The sequence below is a fragment of the Vanessa cardui genome, chromosome 21 (assembly GCF_905220365.1).
Source record: "Vanessa cardui chromosome 21, ilVanCard2.1, whole genome shotgun sequence".
NCBI classification, from domain to species: domain Eukaryota; kingdom Metazoa; phylum Arthropoda; class Insecta; order Lepidoptera; family Nymphalidae; genus Vanessa; species Vanessa cardui.
In genome coordinates, this window is record NC_061143.1 from 12,032,606 (window position 1) to 12,050,854 (window position 18,249).

General features: G+C 32.8%; 1 protein-coding gene across 1 annotated transcript; it reads right to left on the reverse strand.

Moving 5' to 3' along the window:
* Nucleotides 1-11,245: 11,245 nt before the first annotated feature.
* On the reverse strand, nt 11,246-17,666 carry LOC124538852 (gamma-taxilin-like). Its single transcript, XM_047116083.1, has 7 exons — nt 17,464-17,666; nt 16,558-16,899; nt 16,013-16,210; nt 14,108-14,392; nt 13,778-13,951; nt 12,519-12,641; nt 11,246-12,086 (listed from the first exon to the last, which is right to left on the reverse strand). Exons 1-7 carry the CDS (start codon nt 17,530-17,532, stop codon nt 11,457-11,459), a joined length of 1,821 nt encoding a protein of 606 aa, XP_046972039.1. The 5' UTR covers nt 17,533-17,666; the 3' UTR covers nt 11,246-11,456.
* Between the last annotated feature and the right edge of the window lie 583 nt (nt 17,667-18,249).

The following is an 18,249-nucleotide window of genomic DNA, read 5'->3' on the forward strand; positions in this document are numbered from 1 at the left end:
GCGGACGCTGAAAGTGTTAGATAATTCTATAGAGCTGCTTTTGTTCTTTGCGTCACGTTTATTTTTTTCTTAAGACTTCAATCCTTTCGCTGAAAACTTTACAATAGAATTATACTAAATTGATAAAACTGCAATTACTTTTTTAATTACGAATGTTTTTTTTTTATTCTATTTTATTAGACGGAGTTTTGTCACTCAGTGTCTATGTCACTCCCGTAATATTATGCTTTAATTATATAATTAGACTAGATTACAAGTGCATCGAATTGTTGTAGATTATTTAAATATTCTATAAATCACCCTGGCTCTCTCTGATAGAGGAGAATCTCGGTAAAACGTATTGTCTCTCGGCTAAGTACCGTTCATATTCTCTCAGAACGTGATACATATACATATGTCAATTACGAATGTATATTTTCTAAGAATATTATTAATGATATATACTCGTATTATATCGATTATCGATCAAATTGCAATAAATATTAATTAAATATGTATTTATTTATTAAAGAGCTGTAATCTTTTAGTACGTAATAAGTATTAGAACTAGCCTGTAAATTTTGGACCTCCATTTCTTTTTTTAAGGAGAAGTTTCGGTCCTTATTCTACCTAGCTACTCGTAAGTGGATTGGTATTTGCAAAATTGGAAGAGTTTCATCGAACATATTTAAGATTGCGTTCTTCACCGCTGAACACGAAATAAAAAACACATACACAGTAGGTACAAATACAAATTAAGCACACGAAAATTCAGTGATTCTGACCCGGACTTGAACCCGTAATCATCGGCTATGATTTTTGTGTCCTACTGAGCTATCTCGATTAGTTATTTTAGATATGTAACTGATAACAGTTTTAATCTTTAGAGCAGTCATAGTGATATATTTGATATCATATGAGTAGTAATGTTCCAAGGGTAACTATTTTAGGTTAAGGTAAACCATTCTGCGGTGGTAATAGCAGCTCGACATGATCCAGATCTTGGATTTTATGAAGGGTGTATTGTAATGTAAAAACTTATATCACTAGTCGATTGTAATTAGAAATACACACGAAAATTGCATCGCTATAAATGTTTTTATAAGCCTTGCAGCCATTTTTATTATTGTTTTTTCTTTCATATACAGAACGGAGTAAAAGGCAAGGGCCGACGTTTGATATACTTATAATTTGTCTTTGGTCAATGTCTTCTTTAACTAAAGAAGCACTATTTAAACACTGGATTGCAAGAAATCTTGTGAACTATAACTGTGTGGATTCTGAAGAAGGGCGCAGATGTCTAAAATACAGATATTTATTCATCTATTTTAGATACAGATGCCATATTCAACCCTGTTAGATTAAATATTATAATATTCAATACGACACAACATAAATGTAGCATCGGCAAATTCAATAAATCTGATTACTGAAGATTTATACAACCAATAGAAATAGCTCCATATCGCGCCATTCAACGCTATTCGTCGCTATAGATTCTCGCGTCAGCTCAACCAGTGAAAGCAAGTGCATGCAAATCGACGTGTCAAATTGACGAATATATTAGGTCATATGATATTACAAGTTATTACGTTTGTGTAAAGATCATATTCAAATGAGAATATTGATAATTTAGGATAGCGTACTTCATTCGGATGTGTTCGGTTTTACGAATTTTGCCGATGCCACATATAAGTTGTATCATACTATAGCTGTCTATTTGTTAATGGTGTTACAGAAATAAACAAAAAAGCTTTCAAGGTCTGAAGGTATCATAGCATGTTTTCTTTTATGTATATGTATTGGAAAACAACATAACGCAGAATACATAATCGAACAATGTCGTGGGAAAACCGTTTTCCTTGTTAATAATTTATCTGAAACATTACGGAAAATCGGAAGTTGTTTTAAATTACAATCGTAAAAATTAACATTCGTGAAATCATTTAACATTTTTTACGCGAATTGTGAAATCTTATCTAACTCCATCAACTTTAATGCTTTACCTAGATATATAAGAGCTGTAAAAACTTATTCCGTATCTTGGTCTCAATTCAAGGACTTTTCTTTTCGTTATTACTACACTGGCTTACTTATACGTACTTCGAATTTAAATGAGAAAAAAGCTTGTGGCACAATTATTATTAATACAACTCTGTGCCAAATGATTTGCTTAGCGCTGTAATCGCAAACATATACATTCCTTTTGCTACTCTTCCAATATATTAACATAGACTAATTAATCCTTTAATTATTTCCACTTTAATTTTACTTCCAAATTACCGATTACAGTTCATCGACGTTCAAACACCATTTTCGCAAATCCATAGTGAATATCATAGATTAATCAACTGTTTGTGTCAAACAGTGTTTATTTGACTTTTTTCGTGTTACTGTTGAAATAAAGTACACATACATACATATATCTATGAATTAACTAGCAACTCTAGTAGATTTCACCGCACGGTATGTCCCCACATTATAATAAATAACTCTATGGTATATTTAGAGTTAAAAGAACCTTAAGTTTACATATTATTTATATGTGTGCTTTTTGCTTATATCTTTGCTGTGTATACAAAACTATTCCACGTAAGTACATATTTTATATCCACAAATTAAACATTCAAGAGTATTATAATTTTTTTCTAATTTCGAATTTTCAAATCTTTTTAATTTTTTTTAATTTGTTCTACTTATCTTGCGAAAGGAATACACTATAAATCCATTTATTTGTCAAACTAATATTAAATAACTATAAAATCACCAATTATTTGGAAATCTGATACAATTATTATGTAATGTACATAATTATTAATAATACAGTAAATGTGAATAGAAAAAACAAAAACATAAAAGAATAAAATAAATTAATTTGTTTCGCAAATTGAACTTCTTATCAATATGCCTATTAGATATTAGTTTAATTGAACTATGAAATAAACTCATGAAAGTTAATTTAAACGATCTTTTGTGTCATAAGAATAATTCATTAATTACAATCAGTTAAATATCGCCGACGTATTATAAGCTATTGAAATTATTTGTGTGTGTTGCAATAAACATAACGAATGCGTTTTATCGTTTATTTTAATCGGTAATGTTAATTAAACAATTGAAAATATGTCAACTTCAAAACCTTAAATAATAATTTTTTTTCCTAGTATTGACATCGAATTCATTCATAGCCCAGTGGTGAGTATCTACGTGCTGTAATTAATCTTGCGCTCGGTGGCGAAGGAAAAAATCGGGAGGAAACATGCACGTATCTAATTTGAATGATATTGTCACATATGTGTGCCGGTGTGCCTATAGTGAAATTAACTCTAAAACTTCTCCTCACGCGGATTACGCTAGTAGTAAGACATATACAGGCTTTGGACGTTTTTCTATGTTACTTATTTCACTTTTAGGCTCAAAAATACCAAGGCATACAGCGTTACTAAGTATAACTAAAGAAGACACTAAAGACCGACATCACACTAAAGACAGCCATCCCATCAAAGGACCACATGCAGTACAAATGCTACGTAAACGGCATTATAGTGGCATTAAATTTTAATCTTGGTATATTGGCCATACCATGAGCCTATTTCCTTAACATTTGCTAATGGATGGCTATTAAGAAGTCCGCTATTATTCACTCACATGAAAAGCGTAACTAAGCGTAACGTAAACGTTAACTTGTGCGAGCAAATTACGTTTTTCTACAAGCTCTTATCCTAGTACAGGGAAATTCTATAAATGGTGATAGAGAGTCTGAATTTTATTACATTGGAAACACTTTCCACAGTGTGTGTTAAATTTGGCAGCTATCCAAAGAAGAGTATCTTGTTTTGGTGGAAACGTTATTGTGTTGAGTTATTGATATTTGATATAGTGCTGGATGCTGGACTACGATGAGACAAAACTGTCGATATTGTGTATTTGTTAATTCACTTGGTGGTAGGGCTTTGTGCAAGCCCGTCTGGGTAGGTACCACCCACTCATCAGTTATTCTACCGCCAAATAACAGTACTCAGTATTGTTGTGTTCCGGTTTGAAGGGTGAGTGAGCCAGTGTAACTACAAGCACAAGAGACGTAACATCTTAGTTCCCAAGTTTGGTGGCACATTGACGATGTAAGGAATAGTTAATATTTCTTACAGCGTCATTGTCTATGGGTGATGGTGACCATTTACCATCAGGTGGCCCATATGCTCGTGCGCCAATCTATATCATAAAAAAAAATTACAAATTCACTATGATTATCTCAACTCTCTCAAGTCTCAACTCTACATATATTGTTATATTTTTACAACGTACTTTTTATCAGAATAATTTTTAAGTTCCAATTTAGTTTGTGAACAATAACCATTTAATAATAAATAAGTAATCTTACACCGCTAAAAGCAAGAAGTCATTACATTTTATGTTCTGCGTAAATTCAATATTACGACAAATATTTTAAAATTGTTATCAAACGATTTGAAAGTATTATTGAATGATGTCGTGTTGTGAAAACTATCATGACTGTGAAAATGAATCGAAAAGGTTGATCGTGCGCTATGGAAACAACGTTTTTGACCATAGACAGCATTGTATTTGTCGTAAAATTGTTATAAATAAAACCTGAAACTTCACCTTTCTATTCCATTAATATTTAAAAATAGATATTGAACTTTCACGATGTGTACTAGTTGCAGTTGAAGAGTGAGTTATTGTAAATACAGATACAAGGGACATAACATCTTAGCTCCCAATATTAGTAGCACTCAGGGTACATGAGATTTTTTTCTATTTGTATATGGAATTTGGGTAGCCGCCCATGAAGATCTGCAACACGAAAAGCTTGCAGATGTAAGGTGCAGGTGCGTTACCGGAAAATAGCAATACCATGTCCATGTCTGTCAGTGATGACGATGACCTTAAAGTGGCCCATTTGCCAGTCTAACTACCAATATGATCAATAATAAAATCTTTAACAAATAAAACTGATGAAACGACTGAATTGTTGTTTTTCACAGAAAGAAGTTTAGGACTATTATTGTGTTCTTGATCTTGTTCAGTTATTTTTTCTTAACATACGGATTATTTCTACCCAACAAAGACCCTTCTCGAACATATCTAATTAAGACAAAGATCTAGACATAGACTTTTACTTAAACTTTTATCAAAACGTACAAAAATATTCAAATCAAGAACTCATTAGTGGAAATGATATGATCATAAATAAACAATAATTGTAAAATATGACATTAAACTCACACCCACTCTGTTTCTTTTGCTAGTTCTTCTCAGGCGCGCGGTGCTTATTTCCGAAACGATATTAAAATTTTTGACTATCATAAGCAAATAATGACTAAGACTAATATTTAATTAAAGTTATTGGACTGAGCTGACTACTTTTTACTGATAGGCTATGAATGATTTCTTACGGGGTAGTAAACTTTTGTCGTTTTAACAAAATAACTGTTTTTATTGAATTGTATTTTATTGTATGTGTATTGCTTGGCCGTTAAATATACAAAACTAGCAATTGAGGAAAGTAGCACACTTAGTAGAAACCTTGGATTAGAGGCCAAAATATTTGAGATAAATAAATATAGGCTTAAAAAATATAGTCAAGAAATTGAAGTCATTGATACAACTTAATCATTCATTCGGAAAACTAAATATAGGCGCAGACATATTTCAAATATAAAGCTTAAATTAACCTTCTATTTTTACTCAAGTCTAAGCCTTAGTCAGTAGTCGGAAAGCTCACAAATTAAAAGCCGCTTTTCCAAACCTGTCAACTCCGGTTGGTAACCACAAAAAACTTAAAAACATCCTAATAATGAAAACGAAAGACCATATTGATATTTTGAAGGTATATGTAATATTTGCAAACAATTTTATAAAAAATTCAAAGGTATAGATATAGACATAGACCTAATAAATCTTTAATTTAAAGTACGTACCGGTACCTTTAGAAGCTTTATATATATTGATTTTAATACTAAATGTTTTTTTTTTGTATTTTTGTTGCATTCGGATTTGCTGCCCCATAGGATTTGACTGTGAGAGCACGCCGAGTGCACCTGACATCTGACCGTCTGCGGACGCACTTCTGCCCTATAATATGTCCTGCGTAGGTCGCTGGTCTCCCTTGAGATTGAATGCCATGACCTTATCATCCATTATTATAAAATTATAGGAACAGTCACAATCTCGCCATAAAATCGCATTACTTACTTCATTGAGGAATTTGCTTATAACATACATCAACATGAAATTAGAAGCGGAAATAAATTATTGATATATAAAGTTTAATATAAGCCGCGATGGTTCAGTGGTTCTGCGTGCAAAACCGCTTAAGAACCACTGTAATTTCAATTCGTGCTCAGCGGTGATGGCAAACATCGTGAGGAAACCTGCAGTCGCGTTGAAATCAGCCATGTGTGTCTACGATAGAAGCATCGTTGGTAAACTCTAAGCCATTTCTTAAAAAAAGATATGAGGCCTTAGCCCAACAGTAGTATATTTGCGGGCTCTTACAACTAGCGATCAATAAAATTGTTAAATATAATTCGATGACAGATAAATCGTCACGGCCGAGGAAACCGTTTGCAATTGTATCACGTGCAAAGTCTTATTAGGCAATTGATCGCCGCTGTTTAAGTAACTGGATGTTCCGTAAGTTACATTGCGAGTACAGTCCTTAAAGATTTGCAAAATATTAGCGACACAATGAAATGATTCAAGTTCGTAAACAATAGATACACTGAGAAAATGAGATGAGGTTAACAATAGAACGGAATCAGACGGAACTTTTAGTAGAATAGCAATTATTTCTTATTGATTCTCTTAAGTAAGGGGCTTAGAGCTTCATCTGACCAAGATTTTGGGATTCAGAAGTCTCGTGACTACAGTGAGGCTTATAATATATAAAATAGATTTCTAATGTAATAAAAAACATCACAGTTTCGACACGTAAACAAACTTTAACACATTTACTCATTTATTCTTTATTGCACACCAATATTTAAAAATAAATTTAACATTTGGATTTAAGTGTTGCAGATGTCCATTGGTGATGGTAATCAAAATCACTTTCCATCAGATGAGCCTCCAACATCGGGGTACTTACAGGTGTATTGCTGGCCTTTAAGGAAGGAATCTCAGACCATATGACTTACTTCATTTATAAACATTTTTTTATGGAATAGCTTGACGGACAGGCATATCGGCCACCTGATGGTAAGTGGCCACCAACACTCATAGACAATGACGCTGTAAGAAATATTAACTATTCCTTACATCGTCAGTGCGCCACCAACCTTAGGAACTAAGATGTTATGTCTCCTGTGCCTGTAGTTACACTGGCTCACTCACCCTTCAGACCGGAACACAACAATACTGCGTTCTATTGTTTAGCGGTAGAATATCTGATGAGTAGGTGGTACCTACCCAGGCGGGCTTGCGCAAAGCCCTACCACCAAGTAAAATTAGATCCTTATTAAATGTTGCCTGAATGGTGAAAACCTCCAAGTAAAATTCTTTTATTCTATTATATCTACACAATTATGTTTGGTCAAAAATAGATACGATTTGTTTTGCAATAAATTATTGAAACAAAATAAAAACAAGAGTTTCGATGTTCTTTTTCTCCAGTTAATTTATTGAATAAGCGATTATAATTTTAGACTGGTCTGCCAATTGGATCGAACAATGATATAATATTTAATATTTAGTAATATATAAACTTTTGTCAAATTCACCAAGCAGCAATGATTCGTATAATTGTGTTCTAACTTAAAAGACGAGTAAGTCCAAATATTAGGACAAACATTTAATATGACCTAAATTGATATATGGCGCATTAAAAATTACACGCTTTAAAGTAGCCTTAAGTCGTTCTCTATAACTACTAAGACAAGGGAATTAATTCTAGTAAAACATAACAGTTACGATTTAACGGTCCTATTCCGTTTTAACTTCAATGCTATTTCTTTTTTTTTATGTCATAGTTAGCTGGACGGGCCAATGGGCTGTCTGATGGTAAATTCTGTTTTTAGGGGGTAACTACCCCCATAGACATTGACGCTGTAAGATATAATACCAGTCCACGTTGCAGCAATGCGCCACCAATCTTGGGAGCTAAGATGTTATGCCCCTTGTGTCTGTAATTACACTGGCTTCCTCACCCTTTAAACCAAAACACAACGAGTATTACTGTTGATAAGTGGATGATACAGCAAAGCCCTGCCACCATGTTAATTATATTTAAATTATACTTATTCCAACTTCTATGGAAGTGAGCAAATGGATCTACAAATCAAATCAAAGTAAAATATACTTTATTCAAGTAGGCTTTTATAAATCCTTTTAAATCGTCATTTAACAACTGTATTCAGTGAAGCTACCACAAGTTCAGAATTTTTTTTTTTTTTTTTTTATGGCATAGGAGGCAAACGAGCAGGAGGCTCACCTGATGGAAAGTGACTACCACCGCCCACGGACACCTGCAACACCAGGGGACTTGCAGGTGCGTTGCCGGCCTTTCAAAAAGGAGTAGGCTGTAAAGGAGAGAATGTAGATTCTACGAAAAGAACCGGTAAGGAACTCAGTAGTTACTCATTTTTAACATTTAAAAATATAAAGTCATGTTAGTTAAATACAATTACCTATGTACAACGATAGCGCTTCGATTCGATTGCGAAAAAGATAATTTATTAGTAGAATCGCCCAGCTCTTACAGAATAGCAGTTATCAACGCCTGAAAAAAATTAGAGAAAAAGGATCGATGACACCTAGACGTAACCAGACAGAACACAATAGTGATTAATTTTCTCCGGTCTGGCGGCTGCGCAAAACTTGTCTCTTTGCCCCTTCAATTATTTACCGATATTGGATAATCATTCTGTAATCCCTGATCGGCTTAGAATCGAGTTACATAAGTGCTTAGTGGTTGGATTTACTTCGCTGGTGCACTGGACATTTTTCAGCGCATTTTTTTGATTAATGACCGTCTATTTCGGTGTTTAAATAGGCAATTCGAACGTCAATATTTAAAGATTGTACTTTTTGTAGTTGCAATAAAAACTTTTTTTTATTAACATAACACAATAATCATTGGATTCTTAATAAGTTTTTTTTTAATTAAAAATCACTTAGTTGTAATACGTAATAGTTTCCGATCCGATCCGGCTTCACACGCACGTAGGAGGGGGGGGGGGGGTACGTTAAGTGCTGGACGTTTACTGACTTGTATGCAAAACTTTACCACGATCGTTTGATTAGTTAGAACTGGAAGCATTACAAACAAACACACAATTTGTTCTGATTTCTTCAGTTTTTAAAACCATGTATTTTTAATTTAATCAAGAGTCACTCAGTCGTATTGTTGTGTCGTGTGTCCAGTCAGTCAGTCAGTGTCCGTCTGTCTGTCGCTCTTTCACGACCAGACCGCAAAACCGAATTTGATGAAATTTGGTATCAAGCAAACTTGAATTCCAAGAAAGGACATAGAATACTAGGTATTTGTGTAATAAAAACAGAAAAATATTTAAAAAAAAATTTTAATCAGACAACTTGAACGTTACGTAAAAATCATTTCAATCTTCAATAACTTTTCCGTTTGATAAATGCAAAAGCGTACATAATCGAAAAACAGTAGATGTGTAAAAATCATAAACAAAGTATTTTCTTAGAAAAAGAGTCGAACAAATCTGTTTAAAAAAATAGCTGTCATTTATGGTAATGATGGTTAACACACAAATTAAAATCACTGAAATATTAATTTAGTACTGTCAGCAGCACCAAAAGTATGTGTAAGGTTTACCCCTTACCGGCAGCACTCTAACCGCTAATGCCTCCCCTTTTGAGTAGAAGCACTCATTTGCATTGTAACAATTTAACTTTTATTGAGCAATCGCCAGCAGTCAAGGCAGATTGTATTTGCTGTGATCACAATCCTCCATGTGAGGACTTTCCACTTGTGTGGAACTGGTTTTAAAATTTACTATAAAGTTTGATCCACACGTACTAACAATAAAAAAAAATAAAACAGATTTATTTTATTAAAAAAAAAATCAGATCAGAAGCTACGATATCGTTGACATATTATGGTACGCTTGTTAGTTGTTACCATCAATTGAGGCATTTTAAACAGAGTATTTAACACAACCTGTTTCAATAAAACCATTCCTGAACGAACGAAGCACGTTATACACTAAATGTCATTTTTGACTAGACACGCTGAATGAAAAACAAAAATAATCACACAAAAAGCAACCAGTCGTTATCATAATAAAATAGCACATATAAAACATTACTTTCAACTTTTCAACGATTATTTTAATCTATAAAACAACGCTGAAAAGTTGGTTTGCGATCCTTTAAATCGTAACGCGAGATTTATAGAATCAATATTTAGCACCATACAGCTATTATCATGAGATTTTACAACTAATTTAATCTTTACTGATCATACCTAAGTATTGCGGTTTCTCTTGTTATTTATCGATTGATGTGCGAGAATTGTGACAGGCAGACTTGCCTACCTCATTTGGGCAGTTTAACTACCGAATTCCTCTCAGGATTAGACATTATAGTTGTATAACTGCACCATTTTGGTACTTGGCAGCAGTCAACAAATTGTAGTACTAATTAAATCTCACAAATCATAATTATTAAACCATACAATTTGGTATCATATTTCGAGCCTTTGATTTTAATCGCAACAGAGATTTTTATCATTAAACTTGACAGTTACAACTCACTAAGGTACCACCCACTTATCATAAATAACTCTTACGATAAACAGCAATACTTAGTATAGTTATACTGCGATTTAAAGAGTGAATGAGTCAGATTAACTACAAGACATTGGTTGACTTGTAGTTAATCTGACTCATACACTCTCATTCAAAAATTTGGCAGTCCATTGACGATGTAACGAATGGATCATATTTCTTACAGCGCCAGTGTTTATAGGTGGTGGTGACCACTTCCCATCAGATATGCCACTCCACCTAGAACTAACATAAAATTTTTTTTAGTGAAAATGGATTCCCTATTGTCTCAATATGCATTTTTTTAAATCAATCACTCAATTTAGTGATTGAATAGTAGAATGACATAGATAAATAAAATAGTCTAACCGAAATAAATTACTTGATTTATGAATATCTAAGAATAGTTTTACGACAAGTTATTCACTAGAAAAATACTTTACTAATTCTAAAAAATAAAATTGTACCATCCATAAGATTTCAAGCTAATAATAATTAAGTAAACATAATCAGGTTGATGCACTTTATTTGAATCGTTTCATAATGTAACAAAACATAACAAATATGTTCGTTCATCCTAATACTGTTGAAAAACCCATGTTTATAAAGAACAATAAATTCCTAGTCATTTATAACAATATCGCATTACGATTTAATCTGACACTAATTAAAAATATGTCACAAAAGTCTATTTACATAGGATTCACTTAAATCCTCGGCTTATGTACTGACTGGTGTTTCTTCAGCAATTTTTTCCTTTTCGACATCAACAGGCTCTTTAATTGGTTCAGCATTCGTAACTACGACTTCTTTTGGTGCAACGTCAGTTGTACCAACTTCGTTTTCGTTACTTGTTTCATTTTCATTTGAAACAACTTTATTACTTGGTTCATTGTTCTGTGGTTCGACTATTTCTTCTATTAATACTGCCTTTTCTTCATTAACTTCACCATTTGGTTTATCAATATCATCACTAACAACTTCTAGATCGCAAATATTTATATTAGCCATGTTAATTGCTTGTATGAGACTTTCCATTGTTTTACTATCTATTTTCTCGTCTGTTTCTTGTTCATTTTTAACTTTATTTTCTTCAACATTAGGTGTAATTTCCTTGGGCACATCTTTAACTATTGATTCACTCTCCGCTTCTTTCGTTTTACTACTTTCTTGACTTGCTTTTTGGGCTTGTTTTTCAGATTTATTCTTTTTAGATTTTGACTTTTTCGGTTTCTCTGGTTTTGGAGATTCTTCTTTAGTATTATTTTTATTAGTTAGGACGTTTAGTTGAGTTTGTAGATGTGCAAGACTCTGCCTTAGTTGTGCACAGTTTGCTGCCATTGCATCAACCTGGTAAAACAATAAATACAATTATTTGATAATGATTTATGTTCCTAATTTTTTTTAGGTTAGGTTAGGTTATGTTTATTTGATTATTATGATTATCTGATTTTTATTTTGGTTATTATAAAATCAGAAATCAGAAGACTAAGAGCGGTATATTAAACGCCGTAACGAAATATAATTCTGATCAACGTATTGTACACAATCGAAAGCTTTAGATAAGTCACGAAATCAAAATATCATTTATTGAAAGATTTTCATAAAACCTATATAAGTGCTACGTTATAACGTAGTTAACACTAACATATAGTGTTAACTAAATGTAAAGATATCGCCGTGAAGCCATTATCAAAAGTTGTCAGGCCTTTACAAGGGTAGGGTGATGTAGCAGCTGATTTGAAACATCAAACATCAATCTTTGATGTCAGTGCGGCCGACCTTGGCGTCGCTGGCGGGCGCGGGCGGCGCGGGCGGCGCGGGCGGCGCGGGCGGCGGCGCGGGCAGCGCGGGGCGCTCGATGTTGTGCTCCTTCAGCGTGCCCAGCAGCACCGTGCGCTCCGCCTGCCGACACCACATTTAAATATTCACATTACATTACACTATTTGAGTCGAGATGGCCCAGTGGTTAGAACGCGTGCATCTTAACCGAAATGGTTGCGGGTTCAAACCCAGGCAGGCACCGCTGATTCATGTGCTTAATTTATCTTTATAATTCATCTCGTGCTCAGCGGTGAAGGAAAACATCGTGAGGAAACCTGCATGTGACAAATTTAATAGAAATTCAGCCACATGTGCATTCCACCAACCCGCATTGGAACAGCGTGGTGGAATATGTTCCAAACCTTCTCCTCAAACGGAGAGGAGGCCTTTAGCCCAGCAGTGGGAATTTACAGGCTGTTGTTTATTACACTATTTTAAGTCTTTCATTTGAATAAACATTAAGGACTTATAACTTGATTTCAACTTAATTTCAATTTTTGGGCTTAATTTGATGACATTATATTGGAATGTCCACTGTCTGTCCCTATGCTTGCTTAGATCTTTAAAATGAATTTTGAAACACATTTTTAATAGATAGATTAATTTAAGAGGGTTATATCTGTAATACATACATACTTTTTTTATACATATGTATAATACTGGAAAGCTGTGAACATTGTAAGACATTCTATAGTATATTTATGTGGGAATGTTAGGTGTGATTGCAAGTGAATGAACGAGCGAGGGAGCGAGCGAGCGAGAATGTAAGAGTGAGGTTATGACAGTGTAGTGATGACAAGGACAGCACGAGAGAGATCTATGGAGGTGTAAGCGAGACGAAGGGGAAAGAGGCACGATGGCGGCACGACGTATCAAACTCAAACTCAAATTGCTTTATTCAATATATATATATTACACTTTCTTACTGACGGTCAATTGAAACACTACCACCGGTTCGGTAAAGAAAACACCCTGACCTGAGAAGAACCGGTAAAAGAAAATCAGCGCGTTTTTTTTTGTCTCATGTATTATATAAACAAATATATATATAAGTGTAACATACTAATTTGTAAATTGGAAACTAATAATAGAAGTTGTTGATATTTCGTGGTTTCTTTCAACTCCAAATCCCACATTTAGTATCAGCAACCCAGCGCACGCAACCATGCGAAGCCGAGGCGAAATAAAAATAGAAAAATTCTGTTGTTGCATCTTACCTGAAGAGTTCGACACAAACTCTGCATCTGCAAGAGATGTTTTGCTGAGGCAGCTGCTCGCTCCTCGCTAGCCTGCCTCTCTCCACACATATCCAAGAGAGCAGTCTGTGAGGTCTCCCAACGTTTCTTCCATGAAAGCGATTCCTTTTCAAGCTTTTGAATTTTTTTTGACATCTGAAATTGTAACACAGTATTTTGTAGTCCTATCTAAAAGCTTATGTAATAAAATCGAATTTATAACATGATCTAAAGTGTACAATTTGTCATTCATCTGACAAATTCACTTAATAAAATTTACTCCAATTTCCTAAAAATACCAAAACTTCTTACCTTTTCCATTTGTTCTTTAAAACCACCAAACACTTGATTACTCTTCACCAAAGCGTTCTGGAACTCATCATACTTCTCCATGTAAATTGAGAGCTGGCCCTTCAGAGATGTCTCCGTACCCTGTAGTTCGATGATCTTCGCCCTGTACTGTGCTAGGGTCACCTTCATCTGTTCCATCTCGGCTAGAATACGTTCTCTCTCTGCTTGATGCTCTAGTGACGCTTTTTGTAATTTCGCATCAGATAATTGAGTTTCTAAAGTCATTTGTTTAGCCATTTTGTCCACCTAAAATAACAATTACAATGATGAAGACACTATCATTACATACGATATATATATTTCTATTTTTACAAGTTTTAGGGAATCGCTTCGATGGTTCACATAATTGTACATGTGCTTTTACTGAACTGAAATCGAAATCGGTAAAGTCATTCGCAAGTAATATGGCGTGACAAAGACAAATAAGAATTCATTTTTCAACAGAAGACTATTAATGATAAAATTTGTAATAAAAATTGTTTTAGGCGTTCCACAAAGGTCAATTCTGGGTCTTTTTTAATTTTTGTTATATATAAATGATCTCCCTTTCGATATTTAAAGATTGTGATCATTTATTGTTTGCTGATGGTGCATACTGTTATGTACCTTTAAACAAAACATTATTTTTAGGAATTACTTAAGACTCAAAAGCCTCAACATTTATTATACTTTACAGGGAGACTCAGTTCCGCAAGACATGAGGAAGAGATAAAAGGCTAAAGGCTTGGACTTAGTATTTATTGACATACTCTGTAAATAAAATAGTAGAAAATAATAACTACTGAGTTTCTTGCTGGTTCTTCTCACTGGAATCTACAACTTAGCGTTTTAAGCTTATCCTTACTTCTAGTGCATATACAATGATTATCACTGATTTTATCAAAGTTATCAATGTTACTGTGAATATACATAATATTGTTGTAAATATATTGCGACACAATAGTGAGTATTCCTACTTTGTTAATAAACATCCCAAAGAGAGTCTTCAGCTCCAAGATTATAAATAAACCGGATTTCTCTCTTTTGTAAAATAAAGACAGATTCAATATCTGCAGCGTTACCCCAAAGTAATATGCCATATGACATACTGTGAAAATAATCAAAATAAACTAAATGAGCAGTATAAATATCAGTTAGTTGTCTAACTTTTCTAACCGCATATTCTGCAGAGCTGACTCTTCCTGTTATGGATGATAAATAGGGACTTCACTGAAGTCTAGAATGGAATTCTATGTCCAAGAACACCGTAGTAATATCGACTACACCAAGCCGGCAACCGCTCAAAGATATATTATAATTTTGCTACCTAACATTGGGTAGGGTAAATACTACACACTTTGTTTTTTGAGCATTCAAAACCAAATTATTTACGTTAAACCAATTGTGTATCTGTGATAATGCACCATTCACATCATCATAGTCAGTTTTTTTCCTGCCGACATTAAAAATCTGTAAAGTATCATGAGCAAACAATACTACATCACAAATACTTTTAACATAGAAAGGAAGATCATTAATATATACTAGAAATAGAAAGGGACCCAAAATTGAACCTTGTGGAATACCCATTTTTAACATAGATCTAGAAGACTTTATTCCATTAATGAAAACTTGCTGGATTCTTTGATATATATAGTTCATAAAATTTCAAAGAGCTGGAATAAAAGCCTCGGATAAGTCACAAAGTTCACCTAAAGCTTACTCTTTGTCTTATTGGACTCTACACTTTCATATTTGATATTATAAATAATGAATAAATATACAATTAGCTGGGTTAATAATATGCATGTCACCTAAAAGTTGATGTGCTACATTACCGTCTGTCATATTTTATTAGAGTCATGAAATGAAAAAAACTAAGATTACCTGTTGCTCCCTCAGCTGATACTGTTGTACAACACTTTTAAACTTTTCCGTCATACTAATATTGTCATCTCTCAATTTAGCATTTTTCTCATTGTTTTGTTGCAATAGTGTTGTTATTTCAGACAGGGTGTTCTGGAACTTGGTTTGTGTTTCCTTACGTCTCTCTTCTTCCTCTCGAATTTTGAGAAGAGATTCTTCCTGCAATGGTTTATTATTTATTAAATTCTCTTATTTTGTAATTTTGTTAATTTTAAGGTACACAACATTCAATAAAATTTTCAAAATGTATGTAAAATCTTTCAAGCAATCGGCATAACTCGAAATAGTCATTTCAATATTTTATATTATGCAAGGACGTAAAATGTATTCACATCACGTAAATTTCACCTATATTGTTTCAAAAGTTTTTAATTTAGGTCAATGAAAAATACAAAAAAAAATTATTAGTATCTCATTGCCCACGTCCAGTAAGGATGTACACACTTGTCCTGAAATTATTATAGTTGTATAAAGAATTAATATTTCTATTAAATTTAAAAATATACCTTAATAGCCTTATTCTGTTTCTGCAACTCTCGACAGAGATTCTCCAACTTAGATTTAACTAATATAGTTTTATTGTATTCAAGTTGTAATTGCTCCTTCTCTTTGGATAGCAATGCATAACGTTTATCTGACTGTTTAATGTAGAATTGTAATTTTTTATTGTCTTCAGTGGCTTGTACATATTTCTTACACACCAAAGATAGTTTTTCGTCAACAGTTGGTACTGAGTTCAGTGATTTCATAAATTGTTCTACATTTTTGTCGTCTTTTTTGGACCGATCATCTTTTTTTGATTTCTTTGGTGGATCTTGAATGGCTGGTTTTTGTGTGGGTGGTTTTTCCTGTAAGGTTATTAAAAAGAATATTGAATTTTACTGATTTTTTTTTAAGATATTTTTTATATAGAGTATTTAAAAACAAATAACATTTTACCAAAAGAAATGTAAAGTATTAATCTCATATTTGTTAAGTAATCTCAATTGATTATTGAAAAGTAAAACTATATATCGGATATTTAAATTATATAGTTGCTTACAACAACCATAGCAACAATTAGTATCAAAATGTGTTATTACTATCACAAAAAGTATTAAATAATATGCGGCATCAGGTTCTCTTTAACCATAAAAGAATAAAACGTGCTTCAGAACGAAAATATCGTAAACATTTTAAATTTGGCATAACGCCAATACCTTACAGGTTGCCTATTGGTAAAATAATTCAAATATAAGAAGTTAACACGTACGAAGCGCCCTAGCGACGGATCCTATACACATATTAAACCGCATAAACAGTATAAGGAGAGATAAATACTAATTTCACAGTAGATTTTTTAAAAATCCACCGTCACCTGATATTGTTTTATTTCTATTTATAAAACAAGGTAAATATAACTTAATACTTACTTCTTTATTACTTTCCGGTGAAACATTATCTGAACTTTCCTTTAGTACTTCGTTTTGTGTGGCTTCCATTATCAAAAATTATTCTTATGAATTTTAGCTAGCTAAACAAAACTAAAATAGGCGAATGCCAAATGCCAATCTAAAATATTAGTAGCACTAATAATCACTAGTGCGGGCTGTAAGCTGTCGTTCATAAACTTAAACTCTATGGTAACATAGCACTAGTGTCAATTGTCATAAAATAAGGCCGTTTTGGCTTAAAAATAAATATTGTCAAATATCGATATCGTATTTACGTAAAAAATAACATTGCTATTAGAATTATTTTAGTCATTGTGCCATATGTTATTATATAATTTCAGATTTTTTTTGTAATTTCACTTATTACTCAATATAATATTTCTTGCAATTTTAATGAACCTATAACAAATACAATTATCTTTGTGATAAATTTTAGCGTAATTAACAATATACACAAAAAAGGATTTTATTTGGAAATTTCAAAATGAAATAGCATAAACTCTTTGCTAAATATTGTTTATTTATTTGAATTTTATTTTAACTATAACTGTATTACTCACACTTTAAAATGATCGATTACGTCAATGCTACAATACACATCACTACTTTTTTTAAATATAAATAGCGTTAAATAATATTTTACAATTTTTCTTAAAGTTTATAAAATCTATTATTCTGTATATTCATTTTCATTGATTTTAACAAAAAACTTGAAAATAAAAATGAATAACTAAGAGTTTCATTTTATCTAGACATAATATGTAA

Coding starts and splice junctions, on each gene's coding strand:
- LOC124538852 (XM_047116083.1), bottom strand. CDS start 17,532: ATGGAAGCCACACAAAACGAAGTACTAAAGGAAAGTTCAGATAATGTT. Junction 13,952..14,107: donor TTAAAGAACAAATGGAAAAG/GTAAGAAGTTTT, acceptor TTACAATTTCAG/ATGTCAAAAAAAATTCAAAA. Junction 12,642..13,777: donor GTTTGTGTCGAACTCTTCAG/GTAAGATGCAAC, acceptor TGGTGTCGGCAG/GCGGAGCGCACGGTGCTGCT.